Here is a 16,866-nt window from a genome sequence, read left to right as displayed (position 1 = left end):
TGGCACACCACCAGTGTAAACTCCACTTCACCTCACAGAGCACAGAACAAATTCAGCACACTAAGAACAGCCTAGGAACTGATGGTTAGACTGTATGTGAGAGGCACATGGCCTGCTAGTGCCTGAAGCATCCTTGCTATCCCAACACCCTCAGGGTCGCCATTTCAACTTTACTCTCATAGCTTCATGCAGAAGCCTCATGGGGGCTTCCTGTGGGAAATCCAACATATCGCCACCCTGCTTGCCTTCAAGGACTTTCTCTGGAACCTTGGTACAGTCTTCCATAAGCCCATAAATCCTCACTCCATGTGGCCAGTACCGGGGTACACAACCTCCCTGAGTGCACTGGTGGTACAGCAGTCTCTGGGTGCATGGGCAGCTTTTAGTTTTTTCAGGAGGTGCCCTGGAGCTTGCTGTTTCCAGAGGAGAGTCTTAGCTTTGCACTGTAGACCCTGTGATGGAGTCTGTAGAAACGTCTTCAAAGCTCCTTTCCTGTCATTCTGTTGTCTGACTGGAAATCACTTTTTCTTGTGGTATTGACCTCCTTAAAACCCACAGCCTCTTTGCCTTAAGCTCAGTCACACACCTACTCCTTTAACGGTCAGTCTGCACCTTTGTCACGTCTTTGCCTTGTGCTTCAAAACACCCAGCTAACAGGAGCCAGAGGGAGATTTCTGAGCCTGAACACTATGCTGTCTTGAAATCTCCTCCACAAAATCAATTAGTCCATTAATTTTGAATTCACCCTCACTCAAATTTTTGGGACACGTAAGAAATATAAAATTATTTTTAAAGTTTTGGTAGTGAGCTGTAGCCTTTAAAGACTAAGGTGTTTCTCTAGCCCATAAAAAAATTATTCATGAAAAGCCACTGCATAAAGCAGAATGACAGCCATATGTTGCTAGGGGACTAATTTGAAAGACAACCTATTTCGTCTTAAGGATTTTTTGTGAGTATTAGAGAGGGGCTTCACTTATAGAGGCTGAGAATAGCATTTAACTATGTGTATAAACATAGATAATTAGGAGGCAGTTTGATGCTTTATCAATTAGCTAAACAACAGTAGTCAGTTTTCCCTAGGGCCTATAATTCTCCCAGGCATGGATTTTTTACTGAGTTTACAGTGTCTGGCATGGATTCCCTCCTGTGGAGCAGGCCTCAAACCCAAGAAGACACTCTTTGGTTACCCCCATAACAGTCAGGGCACTATTGCACAGGTGGGCACATCTTGCCTGGCAAGTTGATTTTGTAGTTCATAGGGTTTAGACAGAGGTAAGCCCGTTGATAGCTCTTCTCTCCTGGCAGCTATCATGTCACCTTCTGGCACTTGGAAGGCTGGCCAGCAAGGAGATGCTTCCCAGCTCAATTGCCACTTCTCTATTAGCTCAAGTTGTGTTTTGTCTCAGCAGTAAGGTCTCATCATCTGGGTTTTGTGGACAGCCAACCGTAATGACAAGAGCATGCATCGTTTTGGAGGCCTCCATAGTCTCTCTCCCTGACCAATAACAGACAGGAGGTAGCCCACCCTTGGCCCTGGGGATTTTGTTTAGTAACTCACTGCCTCTAGAAGCACATGGTATAGATGCCCAGAGAATCTCTTCAAATTTGTGTGTGAGTGCATGCATGCGTGTGTGTTACAAAGTAATAGATTTCTATACAACTTAGCATTTTAATTATTGCCTTTTAAAAACCAGTGCTTACCTAAAAATTGTATATTGTTCTGTTTTCTTGTTCCTATCTTTGCTTGTATTTTATTTTGCTATTCTTTTGAATTAACTCCCACTTAAAATGAGGATTTTTATATGAAGTAATATTATATATAAACAATAAAATAGGATTATCTGAAAATAACTAGCTTGTTATTTTAATAATAATAATTTAGCATAATATAGAATTCCAGGTTGACAGTTATTTCCTTCAGCAATTTAAAGGTATTGTCATCCATCTAGAATTGCTTCCAAGGAGAGCTCCATAGAGTATTTTCTATCCTAATTCTGAGAACTATTTAGTTTCCTTTGTCCTAGAAGTGACTTGGTGTTTTGGTTAGAAAACTAAAAGAATGTTTACTTTCTTTAGCATCAATTTGTTTTACTAGAATTAGATTTAGAATCCTCAGTCAGATTTTACAAATCTGCTTTTCACATATAAACTTGCCCCTTTTACCGCTGCCCCAGGAAAGTTCTCTTGAACCTTAGTTTTTATTATTTATCATATCAGTTGCTTTAGATTTCTTCTCAGGGATTTGAATGTACAGTTTGTTATCGATTTTGTATTTACTGTGTGTATTATGTGTACTTGTTCCTGTGTGTGCAGGTACATGTATCTGCAAGGAAATGTGCCACCTGTGTGTGGAGCCAGAGGATGACCTCAGCTGTTACTCCTCAGGAACTATTACCTTACTGTTTTCACACAGGGCCTCTCAGTAGTCTGGAGCTCAGCAAGTAGACTAGGCTGACCGGCCAGTGATTGCTAGGGTTCACCTACCTCCTTCTCAGCACAGAGATTACAAGCTCACACCTCCACACCCACTTTTTTAAATGTAGTTTCTAGGAAATGAGTTTATTTTCTCAAGTTTGCAAGACTCTCTACTGTGAGCTCTCTTCCTAAACCCTTGCCTATCCTTATTGTGTTTTAAATTTTCTAACCTTTTTAATCCATTTAGTTTTTATATGTAAGTTGTCTTACTGCCTTGTACTTCTCTTAGGAGTCTATTGTGTTTAATTTTATGTTCATTTTCTATTTCATGTTCTTTATTGAACTATTTTGTTTCTTTGGGTTTTCTAATTCTGATTTATGTATGTCACATATATTTTGCTATTTCCTTAAATTCCTCTATTTTAAAATGCCTTATCTTGTTTAAAATGACTTATTATGTCTCCAATTTTCTTCTTCTTACTATAGTAACTTTATGAGATTTGACTGATTCATTATTTGCTCTTATTCACTTTCCCAAATACCATGGGCATAACAGATCAAGAAAGCAACTATAGCCCTTTCTGACAGAAGTGTGTGTGTGTGTGTGTGTGTGTGTGTGTGTGTGTGTGTGTGTGTGTGTGTGTCTGTATGCATGCATGAATGTGAATGCTGCCATATGGTGTGTATAAATTTTTTATAACTGAAGAGCTACAGTCTGAATTCATTTTCTTTAACCACTTTCATTCAGAAGCTCCAGCATATCTCATAGACCTGATGCATGATAAGAATAATGAAATCCGGAAAGTCTGCGATAACACATTAGATATTATTGCGGTAAGTATTCTCTCTACAAAACCCATTTGATTTTGTGAAAGAGAAGACATTGTAAACCTATTTGAACTATTGAGTGCTAACACAACTTTGTATTCTGTTAAGAGCTAGAAAATTCTGTGTAGGTCTTTTGACCATCAACTCTTAACCCTAGGCTCTTTAGAGAGGTTTGTACATAATTACAGAACTCAGGCTGATCTCTGTGCCATCCCAGAATCACTTTACTTTTAGAAAAGTATAATAAGGGAAATTGATGTCAGTGTCTGTAAAATGAATCAAATTTCATGTAAACAATTTTTTAGTTATTTGATCATTTTTGTTATATACATAGACTCATTTTGTAAGGTACTTAAGAATGAGAAAATACAAATGTCTTCTGTGAGTTCAAGGCCAGCCTGGGCTACCAAGCGAGTTCCAGGAAAGGCGCAAATCTACACAGAAAACCCTGTCTCAAAAAATAAAAAATAAAATGTCTTCATGTTAGTTATTGTTGGTCCTGAGGTATTTTAAAGTATACATGTGTAGATGGATGTTCTACATCTTAGCTTGAAAACTGGCTGATCCTAAAGATTTTTCTCCAAAACTTAGGATGCTGCTATAGAGTTCTTCTGGGACCTGAGCCTTAAGCTAGGATGGGCCATGGGTTTGAAGGTTTTTAACCTCCACTCTATACCACTGATGGAGCCCGCTTGCCACCTTCTGAGAACTGCAGTTCTGCCATGTTTTAAAAGTTTCTCGATTGTAGCTTATTCAGTACTTTGGGGAGCTTAACAACCTCTTTAAACAAATCAATAAACTTTTTTTAAAGAATCAGTTCATTGAAAATAAACTGAGTTAACATTTCTGTTAGTGATTTCATTGTGAAGTAGACAATTAACAGCAGGAATTTTCTTGTTAATTTCCCAGATTTTATTTTAGAAATTATTTGATGCTAGCTTTTTTTCAGATTAGACTACCTCACAGTGGTTTTGAATTAAATTGATACAGTGTTTTAGCTTTGATCTAAGTCAGAATAGAGAAACGATAGATAGATTTCTCATATATGTGTGTGAGTATATATATGTGAATGTGTATATATATACATATGAGTACATATACATTCATATATACATACATATATATATATATATATATATATATATAGATAGAGAGAGAGAGAGAGAGAGAGGAGGAGGGAGGGAGGGAGAGAGAGAGGAGGAGGAAGAGAGAGAGAAAGAGAGAAATTTTTACCAATATATCATATCTTGATATAAATGGCCATGGAGCTAATAAACAAAATATTTAATAATCTTAGGGGAAAATTTAATGGTATATATACCATTTTCAAATATATCACAATGTTGTATATATAAAACACGTATGATAAGAATAAGGAGCATCATAAAGTTCCACGTGTGATTCTGTTAAAACAGTGAGGACAACCATGAGCTGTCAGTATTGGGCATTACTTTCATGTTCTCCAGCTTCCCCCTGTTGAGAAATGGAAGATATGTTTAGACTGGCATATTAGGCATTTTGTTTTAGAATGGAAAAGAGTGGTAGCTCTAAAGATAACATCAGTCTTCTTTTGAGACAGGATTTCTCTGTGTAACAGCCCTGGCTGTCCTGGAACTCACTCTGTAGATGAGGCTGGCCTCAAACTCACAGAGATCCACCAGCCTCTGCCTTCCTAGTGCTGGGATTAAAGGCCTGTGCCAGCACCACCTGGCAATAATCTGGCTTAATGTAAAAATATTTGGCACAAATATGAATGTGCTATAGGGTAAAATATTTTATTGCTGTTAAATATACAATGAGTTGACTTCCTTGTCTTATACTTAGAGGTGCCTCCTTCTCCTTCCTAGACACTAAAGCCTCTCTTCTTTTCTGTAGCCAGAAGTTTTGTGTTGGTGTTTTCTTAAGGTCTATATGTTACCTTATTCCCTCACTTCCTCCATTAAATTTATGTTTATCTTGACTTCTGTTTCCACTACTGTATTGAAATACTCATTTTTTTAAAAAGGACATTCATTTTTCTAAGTCCATTGAGCATTTTCAGCCTTCATTTTATTGGTGATCCCTTCCTCCCTGGAGAGACTTATAAATTCTAGTCAGCATTAAAATTTAAAGCAACAAAGAAAAACACTGCCAGATAATTATTGTAAAGATCTTTCTTGTCTTGAAAACTTCAAAGAAGAATCAGTAAAATTAAGCTTTTATAACAGCATGCCATGTTTGTATGGCTCCCTACAATGCCATCAGATCACTTTCAAGTTAGTATAAAAAGAAATCCAAACAAGTATTTAAAGAAATTATTTCACTTGATTTCTATGTGTCTCTCTGTACTGAATGTACAAAATCAGTATTTGATATGATGTCATATGGTAATTGTCTGTTCACATTAGAAAACTTCCATTTGAGTAACTTACTTTTTAAATAGACTAAAGTATTTAAAGATAATACTCACATGTGGATGATTCGTGTAATTAGGAAGCCCTACTGTACTGTTCAACTGGCTCATATACAGGTTGTGTTTCTTAGAAGTGAAATCCAGCAGAGCCAATGGAAAGGCACGGCGGTATGGAAACAAGCCTTGTTCTACTAAAAACAAATCTGTTTTACCTGTCTGCCATTAAACTATAAGGTTCACCTTTAGTAGACAGTAGAGACTTATAGAAGACTCTAAAAACATGCTTTTCCTCACTTAGGGAGATACGCTGATCATAATTCAATCTTTGACTTTCAGAAAATGGAAACTTGATCTGTTATGTCTATAATTCATCTGATTTTTTAACAGATAAGATAAATAATCTCAGTAAACCACTTAAGATTGTAACCACTCAGGTTGCAGGGACATCTCTGACCCCTAGGGACTTGCTGTGAGGACTAGAGAAAATGCTCAAATATACTTAGCACATGATTATCGGGTGTTTTATGCCTAGTCTGAACCAATACTCAGACCTAGTTGAGGAATTTATACATAAATTATTGGGACCAATATTTCCCTTCCTTGGGACAACTAATAACTATGTTACTTGCTTTCATTTTGATTTTTAAGTATCATAAGAAGGTAACCTGTTTTTTTTAATTAATCCAAAGTTATTCTGAATATGTACTTTGTACAGATATATTAGTGTTCATAGTGTATACTTGAACTTATCCCACAGAATGGATGAATTTGCAATTTTTAAAAGTATCATGCTATGGCAATTAACAAAATAGAACAATTAACTGAAAACCTTTTTTAGGACCTTTAAATCATAAAAGAGGAAATTGCATTTTCTACTGTGGAAATACCTTGGTAGATGATTCATGGTCTGATTTTATAACTTACTTTAATTTAGACTCAATTTTTAAGTTAATCTCAGACCAAAATTATACTGCCAGTTTTCTGAGCATCCTTGTTTGAGAGAAATTTGAGGAGCAAAGCATCTTCTTTTAACTTTTATTATTTGAGAATTTAATGCATTTTGTTTTGATCATATTCCCATTGGACTGACTTTTTCATCTCCTCCCAGATCCACCCCCTACTTCATACCAACCTAATTTTGTCTCCTCATTCACTTTCTTAAAACCCACCAAGTCTCATTAGTACCTGCCTATATACTCTAAGGTTTGGGGCCATCCGCTCAGTGTGTTAGACCACTTAGGCCACACCCTTAGTGGACCAAATGTGCCCCTGCTGTCCTTAATCTGTAGCTTCTCAGTTAACAATGGGGTTGGTTCCCCTCCCCATGCTGGCGTGTGGACTGACCTGAACTCTTGCAGGTCTGTGTATGCTGTCACAAGCCTTTGAGCACACATGCACAGCTGTGCTATTGTGTCCCTGTAGCCACCACCGTCTCTGGCTCTCACAGGCCTCCTGCCCCTCATCCACAGTAATCTGCAGCAAGCCGTCTTAATGCATTGTTCCACCTGCACAAAAGCTGCCAGGCTTTGGTTCTTTGAGGCCCGGCACAATTACTGATCACAATAGAGGATGCAAACTGTCCATGCTACATCTATGTCAGAAATGAAGGAATAGGAGCATGGCATCATTTGAAGCAAGAGAAGCATTGATGGGGAACCCAAAGACGGCGAAGCACTAAAGAAAGATCTCAGAGATACTGTCAGATCTCTGGCAGTGCTAAGTAATGTATTCTGTGAGGACTTAACAAAGAAACCCACCTGTGACAGGAGTGGATGGCCTTTGACGATACTTCCACTGCTAGATTCTCTTTTCCTGCAATTAACTACTACATCATAATTTAAAATAACAATGTGTGGCTCTGTTGATAGCTGAAGGCCATTTATATTTAAGAAAAAATTTCTTTACCACTCAAGATAGATAACATGGAATAACAGTAACAAAAATTAAACTCTGAATGCCTTAGGGGAAAATGCCATCTTCAGTAAAGTGTTTGATCCCCAAATTTTGCAATATTTTGCAAATACTATTATAGTGATGATTTGTTTAATGTAGTTGGGCCGGAGGCCTGGACTCATGAATTCAAACAGATGTGTGATGGTCCTTTGTGAACTGAAGAGGGTTACATACGCATACTGCAATCTCTCTGGTGGTAGCAGTAAGTTGTTGTGAGGTTGCTTGTAGCTTAGAGAGGCTTGGATGGTGCCACTGTAGGGTGAGCAGGGAGGCCATATGAGAGAACATAGGTACTTGGACTTCTAACATCTTAAGGCTCTGGGCCTTGGGAATCATGAAAGAAGAGAATCTCCACACCTGTCTACAGGGCTTCTAAAACTCAGTTACACTGTGTCCTTAGTATTTCCTCAACTTCGTGTGAAGTATTTCAGAACCTTAAAAATTCCTCTCAAGCTTGGTGGTGGTGGCACACACCTTTAATCCCAGCATTCAGGAGGCAGAGCCAGGCAGATCTCTGTGAGTCCGAGGCCAGCCTGGTCTACAGAGCAAGATCCAGGACAGGAACCAAAACTACACGGAGAAACCCTGTCTTGAAAAAAAGAAAAAAAAAAATCCTCTCAAACTGGCAAACAAATCCCTCTTCAGACATGCCTAGGTTGTTGTACTTTTAAGACATATTTATTGTGTACATAGTGTATGCCAGACACTAAGGTATACTGGCATACAGAACTGAGCAGTGCAAAGCCCTTAAGTATCGAAGTTTACAGTCTAGACCCTGGAGAGCACTGAGATCTATTATCTGAACATGGGAGCTAGTCATCCCAGAACAATAGTGTGACATGGCCCTTCAATACATGTCCTGTACCTGTTTCATAGTATACAACAAAGGTATAATTATGTCCTCTGCTACAATACTAGTGTCTCAATCTTTCTAACCACCAGTGTCCTGGTATGTGCTTTCATACTAACATGCTTGGGCCACTGAGATTTCATATGGTAGTTCTTTCTTTTTCTGTAACTGATTATGATCATGGACAGAATGAATGTGTTTTAATAATCAAATTAATACCCAGCTCTAGTATTATATTAGAAAAGTAAGGTATTATTATAAATACAGAAAAATTTATATTGAATAGGGCAGACATACTTAAATGAGATAAACTATAATATTCAAAAATAAATAAATGAGATAAACTAATAAAGATATAAATGCAGTCTCTATACATTATTAACATTCCTCACAAAGATTTCTAGGAAAGCCTATCAGAGAAGCTGGTTTGTTTAATAATCTTGCTACCAATGAGAACACTAAAAATGTTTCTGACTATACTTAAAGTTACAGAGAAAAAAATTACTAGGTTAGGACTAGAAATCAGGCATTCAAAAAGCACAGAATGCTTAATAATTGAACAAAATGGGTAGATGATAAGTCAACTTTTAAAACCCAATCTCCCTTTACCTCCCCTCCCCCGTGTGCGTGTGCGTGTGCATGTGCGTGAGCGTGTGCGTGTGTGTGTGTGTGTGTGTGTGTGTGTGTGTGTGTGTAAGTGGGGGTACCTGTGTTGGTTAGGATAACCTTATTGCTGGTCCTCACTTCCTGCCTTCTCTGAGAACAGGGTATCTGTTATGCATTGCATCACATGCTTCACTAACTAGCCTATGGACTTCTGGGTCTTGTCCCGAGTCTGCCTCCCATCTTGCTGGGGGAGCACTGGGTTAGCAGAGGCATGCAGTGGCTCAGCTTTATGTTGGTTCTGGGAGTCTGAAATTGGGCTCTCACAACTGAGGAGTATGCCTTTCACCCCTGAGGCATCTCCCCAGCCTTCCCCGCACTTTTCATTGGCATGTAACTTGTAGACACAGAGCAGAGACTGTTCAATGAATTGTTGATAGAACTTGTAAAATTATCTTGCCAAACAGCTAGATCTGGTTCTTGATTGGTTACAGAGATGATAATTTTTTATTTATCAGTCTAAGCACATTTTTTAAAAAATTTTCCTAATTCTATGCAATGAAATTATACATAATGCCAAATATTTGGTCGGCCCTCTTTTGTAGTTCATTATTGTATCACATAAGCAAAAGCAGAAATTTAGGATATTTTTCCAGCTTGTTAGAAATTAAACAAACAAAAGAAAATACATATACATAAATGTTTGTATATTCCGTCCCTGATTCTTACATATCTTACTTTATTTTATTTTTCATTTGAGTGACCACAGTTGGTCTTGAAACCCAAACAAAGCATAACAGAGAAAAAATCATGATTTCCTAATTGAAGTTCATTTAGCTATGTATTTTACTCTAAGGTTTAAAGTGGCATATTTGAAATGCTATTGTACAGGTTAGTCTTCCCAGTACTTTAAAAAAAGTTTGTCTGAGGAGAATATTGTACCTAAAGGTCTGCTTTAAAATTTGCCTCAGTCCAGACTATGTAAAGGTCCATACTAGAGATAATCATGTTTAGAAATATACACATAAAAACCAACAATTTTATTAAATGTATATTTACTATATATGTGTGTGTGTGTGTGTGTGTGTGTGTGTGTGTGTGTTTGTGTGTGTGTGTGTTTGTGTGTATTATTGCAAAAATATTTTTAAATTATAAGAAACCTCTTTTTTGGAGCTACTTAGCCTTAACAAAAAACTGGACTACCCTAGACTTGTTTTAATTTAGTATGAAAAATTTTATTAAATAAACTATATTACAGTCTCAATTAGGGGCTGCCAGATTAAAGAAGGAAAAAAATCTGTTTCTTCTCAATTGCTCCAGGACACAAAGCAGATCTGTGTAGCTCTGTGTTATCCTAGAGTGTGTTAATCAGATACCAGGTGACAGAAGCCAGTGACAAGAATTTCCCTGGTAGTGCCCAGACTCTGATAATAGACTGGGTAAGCCTTCAGAATGCTTCAGTGGTTAGATGTAAACAATGGGATGCAGAACTTCAAAAAGGAGGGCACATTCCACATAAAATCAAACCATGAGTCTTTCATGACACGTTTGAGTTTATGGAACCTGAGTGCCTAAGATCCTAATGTCAGAGACCGAGAAGAAAATAAAAGGCAAAGCATGTTTCCTTTAAATTCAGGATAAAATCGAAACAGAAGGAAGAACCCAGTGATACACTCCTCATGAAAAATGCATTTCAGCAGTGAGGAGAAGTCTCCTGGAGCATTCCTCCAAAGGCTGATGGAGCTGGATGAGATGTCCTCGCTGTGACTCAACCGCCTCAGTTCTCATGGCGGTTTCCTGGTGTGGCATGGAGAGTAGGCATGAAAAGCATTAGGAATCACAGAGCGATGTCATAGGGAATTGCTGTTAATATGCTGAGTTTGTTAATTTTTCACTCTACTCATTTGAAGTTACCAGGCTGTTTACTGCCAGCACTTAGTTCTTTGGGATAATCCTCTAATACCTTTATGAAGTAAAAAATATTTATTATAGGGTTTTCTTTACAAAGTGTTAGCACTTAAGAAACGCCTAAATTTGTATTTTTTACAAGTGAAAAAACCTGAGACTGAAACTAAAATATCTCTTAGCAAGACATATACTTCACTTAGCTGCAGAAGTGTGATTGGGATCTGGGTCTCTTGACTGCTACCTGAGTGTCCTTTGTATCATACCACATCACATTATTAATGTATGTTAACTCAGACTGTAAGATACAGAGAAAGGATAATTTTACTATGGCTTTTAAAGTATATTCCTGAGATTCCTGAGAAGCCCATGGAAGACTGGCTAGGGTTACAGAATGATAATCTGTCAGAATATAAGGCATTTCATTGATTTTCAGTGAAGCAGAAGACAGAATGTATAAAGAAGGGGAAAGTTGTGTGTTTGTGGGGACAGGGACCTGGGTTGTAAAGTTCCCTATGTCTAAAATTCTCACATTTTTAGTCCTATAGAACAATAATGATGGATGGCAATTGCTTTACTTCTTATTTCATTATCCAAAAATATGCTCTTGAACACTCCTACAATAAAAAAAAAAACAAACAGGGCCCTGCTTAGCTTGCTAAGTACACTCTCAATAGAGATTTGAGTTTAATTTGTTTCATTGAATAAGATAACTCTTAGATTTTCAGCAACTCTAATAAAGCTTTTCAGAAACAGAAGTCAGTCAGAATCTGTAGCAAAACAACCCTGTCTAACCTTTTTCTAGCTAATATTTATTACCAAGGAATAGATTTAAAGTACTTAAGTGAATGGTATATTACAAAATGGGCATTTAGTTCTAAGACACTTTATTTTGTACATATTAGAAAACACAAGTTAGGTCATCACTCATTAGAAGAAACTATAACACAAATTCAGTGTCTGTAAAATGTGTCATGCTTATCTTTTAAATTAAGAAGACAATAATTTTCAACATTAGCTATGTGTGGTAAATGACTTACACATAAAGACACAAGCCACCAAGCTTGATGACCTGAGCTTTATCCAAGGACCCCACATGATAGAAGGAGAGCCAGAAGCAGGGTTGTCCTCTGACCCCATGAGTGCATGGCACTCAGTGTGTGCCCACAGTGAATAAATAAGGGAATAAACTTAAAATGTAGAGAACCATTAAAACACACACACACACACACACACACACACACACACACACACACACACTGTGATTTAAGGCAACTTTATCTACATAAAGATATTGTGAGTAGTTTTTAGTAATGGCAGGTTTCAACAAAAAAATACTTTTATAATTGTGAGATCAAAATATTTTCAAAAAGTGATATTCTAACTCATTTAGATTTTAAAAAGAGAACCTTTTAAGAACTTGATCACCTTGATCAAGATTTCTTGTCCTTTGAATTAATGACATGTTGTTATAACAGAGAAGTATGCATATCTATTAAATCTCAAGGCCACCTCTCATGCTGGCTGTGCTGAATGGGGCAGTGTGTTTTTAGTAGCAGGATTCCGTAAATATTGCTGAAGCTTTTGTAAGGTGTAATTTCTATTTCCTAAGTGATAACAGTTTAATATTGAGTAACTTCCCTCCTATTACCTTTTAATTTTTCCTGTTTCCCCAGAGTGTTTTTGTTGTGACCCTTTGGGCAGTAATACACATGTCAGTCATCAAACTAGTCTAGAGATTAGACCTCTTTTGAGTGCAGACTGAGACTCAAAAACTATTTTCATTTCTGTAAGTATATACTTGAAATCAGAATAATCTTAATTTAGTTTTATTTTATATGTATGTGTGTAGCATGTTTGGAGAGGTCAGAGGACAGCTTGCTGGGGTCAGTTTTCTCCTGCTCTGTAGGTCCCAAAGATCAAACTCAGGTTGTCAGACTTAACGGCAAGCACCTTTTGCTCATTGAGCCTTCTCACCAGCCCAAAGAAGCTTATTTTTAATAAAAATAACAGTATATTCTGTCATTGCTGCTATATATATTAGCCTTTTAATGTTGTCATGCATCAGGCCTAGAGGACAATTCAGTTATAAATTGATCCTTAAAAAAAAAAAAAAAAAAAGAGGAGGGGAAGATTTTAAAAGAATGCATGGCATGACCTTGTCGTATTTGGTGTTAGATTCTATGCTCACTGCATTAAAACAATTATTTTATTAGAAGAATTTCAAGTCAGCTATCAATACTCATAGATATTTTTGGTTTCTGTTTATAATCTTGTCACTCTTCTTTTTAACAACTCAAATTTTAGGTTCAAGTTCATTAATTGTTACACTGTTGAGGAGGAAGGATGGGGGCGTGACTCAGATGGCATGAAGACCTGATTTCAAATCTAACATCCTCTTTTTAAAAAGCAGGGCAGTGGCACCTATAATTCCACCACTGGGTAGGCAGGGACAGGAGGGTTCCTGCGCCTCACTGGTGAGCCAGCCTAGACTGCTCATTGAGTTCTAGGCCAGTGAGTGACCATGTCTCCAAAAACAAGGTAGATACATGAGGAACAACACTCAGGCTGACCCTCCATATGCACATACACACACATGTACCCATACATGTAAACATGAAGACAGACAGAAAAAAACACACACACACTTATACCATTAAGAGTACATAGGGTAGTTCCGGGGGGTGGTGGCGCACGCCTTTAATCCCAGCACTTGGGAGGCAGAGCCAGGCGGATCTCTGTGAGTTCGGGTCCAGCCTGGTCTCCAGAGCGAGATCCAGGACAGGCACCAAAACTACACAGAGAAACCCTGTCTCGAAAACCAAAGAGTACATAGGGTAAAAAGAAAGCTGAAGGTTTGGGGCTCATTGTGATGAGTCATCTGCCTATACATTTATTAGATATATTTTTAATGTTTAACTTTGAATATTTAGTGAGCACATGGAGTGTGTGTGTGTGTGTGTGTGTGTGTGTGTGTGTGTGTGTGTGTACATGCATCACAGTACACATAGAAGTGAGAGGATAACCCACTGTGTGGATTCTGGTGATTGTACTTGAGTCATCCAGCATGGATGCAAATGCCTTCACCTTTTGAGCCATCTTGCCAGCCCAGATGTATTCTTTATTGAGTTAGGATAATAAAATATAAAATATAAAATGGTATGAGATAATAACTGAATAAGATTTTTATTTATTCAGAGTGTAACTGTGCTAACTACAATTATGGCTATATTGGGGGTGTACCTTTTACCTATGTCTGTGCATTTCACAGGTACTATTAGGAGGCCAGTTGCTTCTTGTGGCGTGGCTCAGCCCAGTTTCATATTCCCTGGGTCATGACTGAATTTCAACTACTACTTTTACACCAACAACTCAACTCATGTGCTTGAAACTTAAATTCTAATAAAACAACCATTTGTATGTTTCCCTTGAATATCTCTTTGTTCAAATAATTCAATCAGATTTTTTAGTTTTTTTAAATAAAACTAAAGGTTAGTTTTAGGTTTTTTTGCCAAATGAAATAAGTTATTAATCAACTATGTTTTGTTTTTTTTTAAGGATGCCACTTACTTATAAAAAAAAAAATCAGTAACACTTAGTTCTGGTATTTCATGTGGAATTAATAGAATTTCTGGTATTATAAGATGTATTCTTGGATTGTGAATGACTTGTGACTAATGCTTCTTTTAGGAAAAAAAGAAAAGCCAAGTCACCCTTTCTCTAGTGATATGTAATTAGAACTTTGTAAATCATCTGTCCCTTCTAATATATTATCTTTTTGCAAATAAGTTTAACTCAGCACAGAACAGAAAGACTGATAGAACTAAACAGTTTCCTCTTGATATCATGTACATTTTAAACAGGTTCAAGGCCATTGGTACTTTGGCTAAATGACATAGAGTCTGTCCATAGTACCTGTGCTGTATAACTAGCTATCGCTGAGTTCTTTGTTGAATTTTTGGAGAACAAGTTCAACTTGTTCTCCAAATCTGTAACCAGTACTACTTATCTGTGCATTTTATCTTTATGTTGCCTCCCCAGTATTCTCTCAAGTATAGCTGTATCAGAAAGACCATAATTAAGAATACAATATGATATAATGTACTTTCCAGACTTAACATTACTTAGTTAACAATTCAACTCATTCACAAAATCTTAGCAGTTATTATATTCTCTTCAAAACTGACTTCACTACACAGCAGCCTTGACAGATGTCTGTGTATCCTTCTTAAGTACTTCTCTACATTCCAAGAAGGCTGCAGCTCTGCAATAGCCCTCACCAGCTATAAAACAAGGCGTATTACCACAGTGTTCTGGGTCTTGTCTTTTGCATGTGTAGAACAGGAATAATTGTAGTACCTATTTCAAGATGCTGTCACTCAAGTCACTTAACAGTAGGGTCTGACATGTACTAAGCGTTCTAAATTTAAGATTTCTATTTTTCATGTATCCTTTCACTTATCAAGACAGTCTAGGTAATCAATGACTAGATGAGTACATAAATTGCTATAATTTCTAGTCATTGTGACCATATTGTTAATACCAACAGAAGCATAGATTATTGTTGATATCTAAGTACAGGTTTCATTGTAGATATAACAGGGGGTAAAGATCACTTTCAGGCAATATTGAAGTTCTATCAGTTGAATAATAAATGTTTATTATTTTAAAAATTAAATAGAATGTTTATGAATAACTAAATTTTATATAAATTACATTAGGAAACAAATTGACACTATTACAATTGTTAATAGATATCTGTTAGAAAAGGAGGAAAGGGGCTGGAAAAATGGCTCAGTGGTTAAGAGCACTGGCTGCTCTTGCCCAGGACCAGGGTTTGATTCCCAGCACCCACATGATGGCTCACAACCGATCGTAACTCCAATTCCAAGGGATCTGATACCATTTTTTGACCTCCAAGGCTCACATGTGGTACACAAACATACATGCAGGCAAGCCACTCACCTACATAAAAAATAGGTCAAAAACTTTTTTAAAAGAAACAAAGAAAGCCTAATAATTTGATTGCCATTAGCAGTACTGAAGTCAAAATTAGTCTTCACCACCCTCAGTAGAAAGCAAATATTATATATTGTAGTGGATAGCCAACCCAGCATTGGCCTGGAAGTTCCAACCCCCATTGAGGCTTCAGTAATGATCGAGCCCACAAGGCGGGGCAGAGGAGGGAGCGGAAGACGGAGGATGAGGAGGAGGTCGCTCTCTTGGTTCAGGACGCTGGACGCTGGAGGCAGTCCGAAAGGGAGGTTTATTTTGTGGGGTAACTTACAAATGAAGGGGTAGGTTACAGGGTCTGGCAAAGATATAGCGCAGTCCGGCGGTGTTCTCTGGAGAACTCTGCTCGGTCTACCTCCAGCGTCCAGCGTCCTGAACCAAGAGAGCGACCTCCCTCCTCATCCTTGGTCTTCTGCTCCCTCCTCTGCCCCGCCTTGTGGGCGTGATTATTACTAAAGCCTCAATGGGGGTTGGAACTTCCAGGCCAATGCTGGGATGGCTATCCACTACAATATATTTTCCAAAATGTACAATATAAAACACCCAGTCTGACATCTGACACTTCCAAGAGATTAACTGACAATATGAAACTCAAAATTGAGTAAGTCAACTTTAATCAGAATATTATGGTATTATATTTACTATAAATTTTCAGATTTATTCTTATATTCCATGATGGTGATTTTGTACTTCATCTTGGGGTGAAAATTGCAGTGGCTTTGATCTAGTGTTTCCTTGGTTCACCTCTTCTCATGGCCAGAATGACAACGCCGTTGCAGGACACCCCAAGCTATTTAATGAGTTTTATCCAAATGTATTGGAAACTAAGACAGAGGAAGGCAGAAGCGATGGAAGAAGATGAGAAATGCTTCAAGCCTTTTTTTTTTTTTTTTGAGCACCATCTTGG

At 37.5% G+C, this 16,866-nt stretch overlaps 1 protein-coding gene across 4 annotated transcripts in view; it reads left to right on the top strand.

Moving 5' to 3' along the window:
* Positions 1–16,866, top strand: part of Kifap3 (kinesin associated protein 3) — a 133,598-nt gene that overhangs the window by 77,349 nt on the left and 39,383 nt on the right. For all 4 annotated transcript variants that reach the window (XM_036202184.1, XM_036202186.1, XM_036202185.1 and 1 more), the window contains exon 17: positions 3,164–3,249. In XM_036202184.1, the coding sequence (XP_036058077.1) occupies positions 3,164–3,249 (86 nt within the window). The remainder of the gene's footprint in view (positions 1–3,163; positions 3,250–16,866) is intronic.

This window comes from Onychomys torridus, chromosome 11 (genome assembly GCF_903995425.1).
Source record: "Onychomys torridus chromosome 11, mOncTor1.1, whole genome shotgun sequence".
Classification (NCBI taxonomy): domain Eukaryota; kingdom Metazoa; phylum Chordata; class Mammalia; order Rodentia; family Cricetidae; genus Onychomys; species Onychomys torridus.
This window is presented reverse-complemented; position numbering and strand designations above follow the sequence as displayed.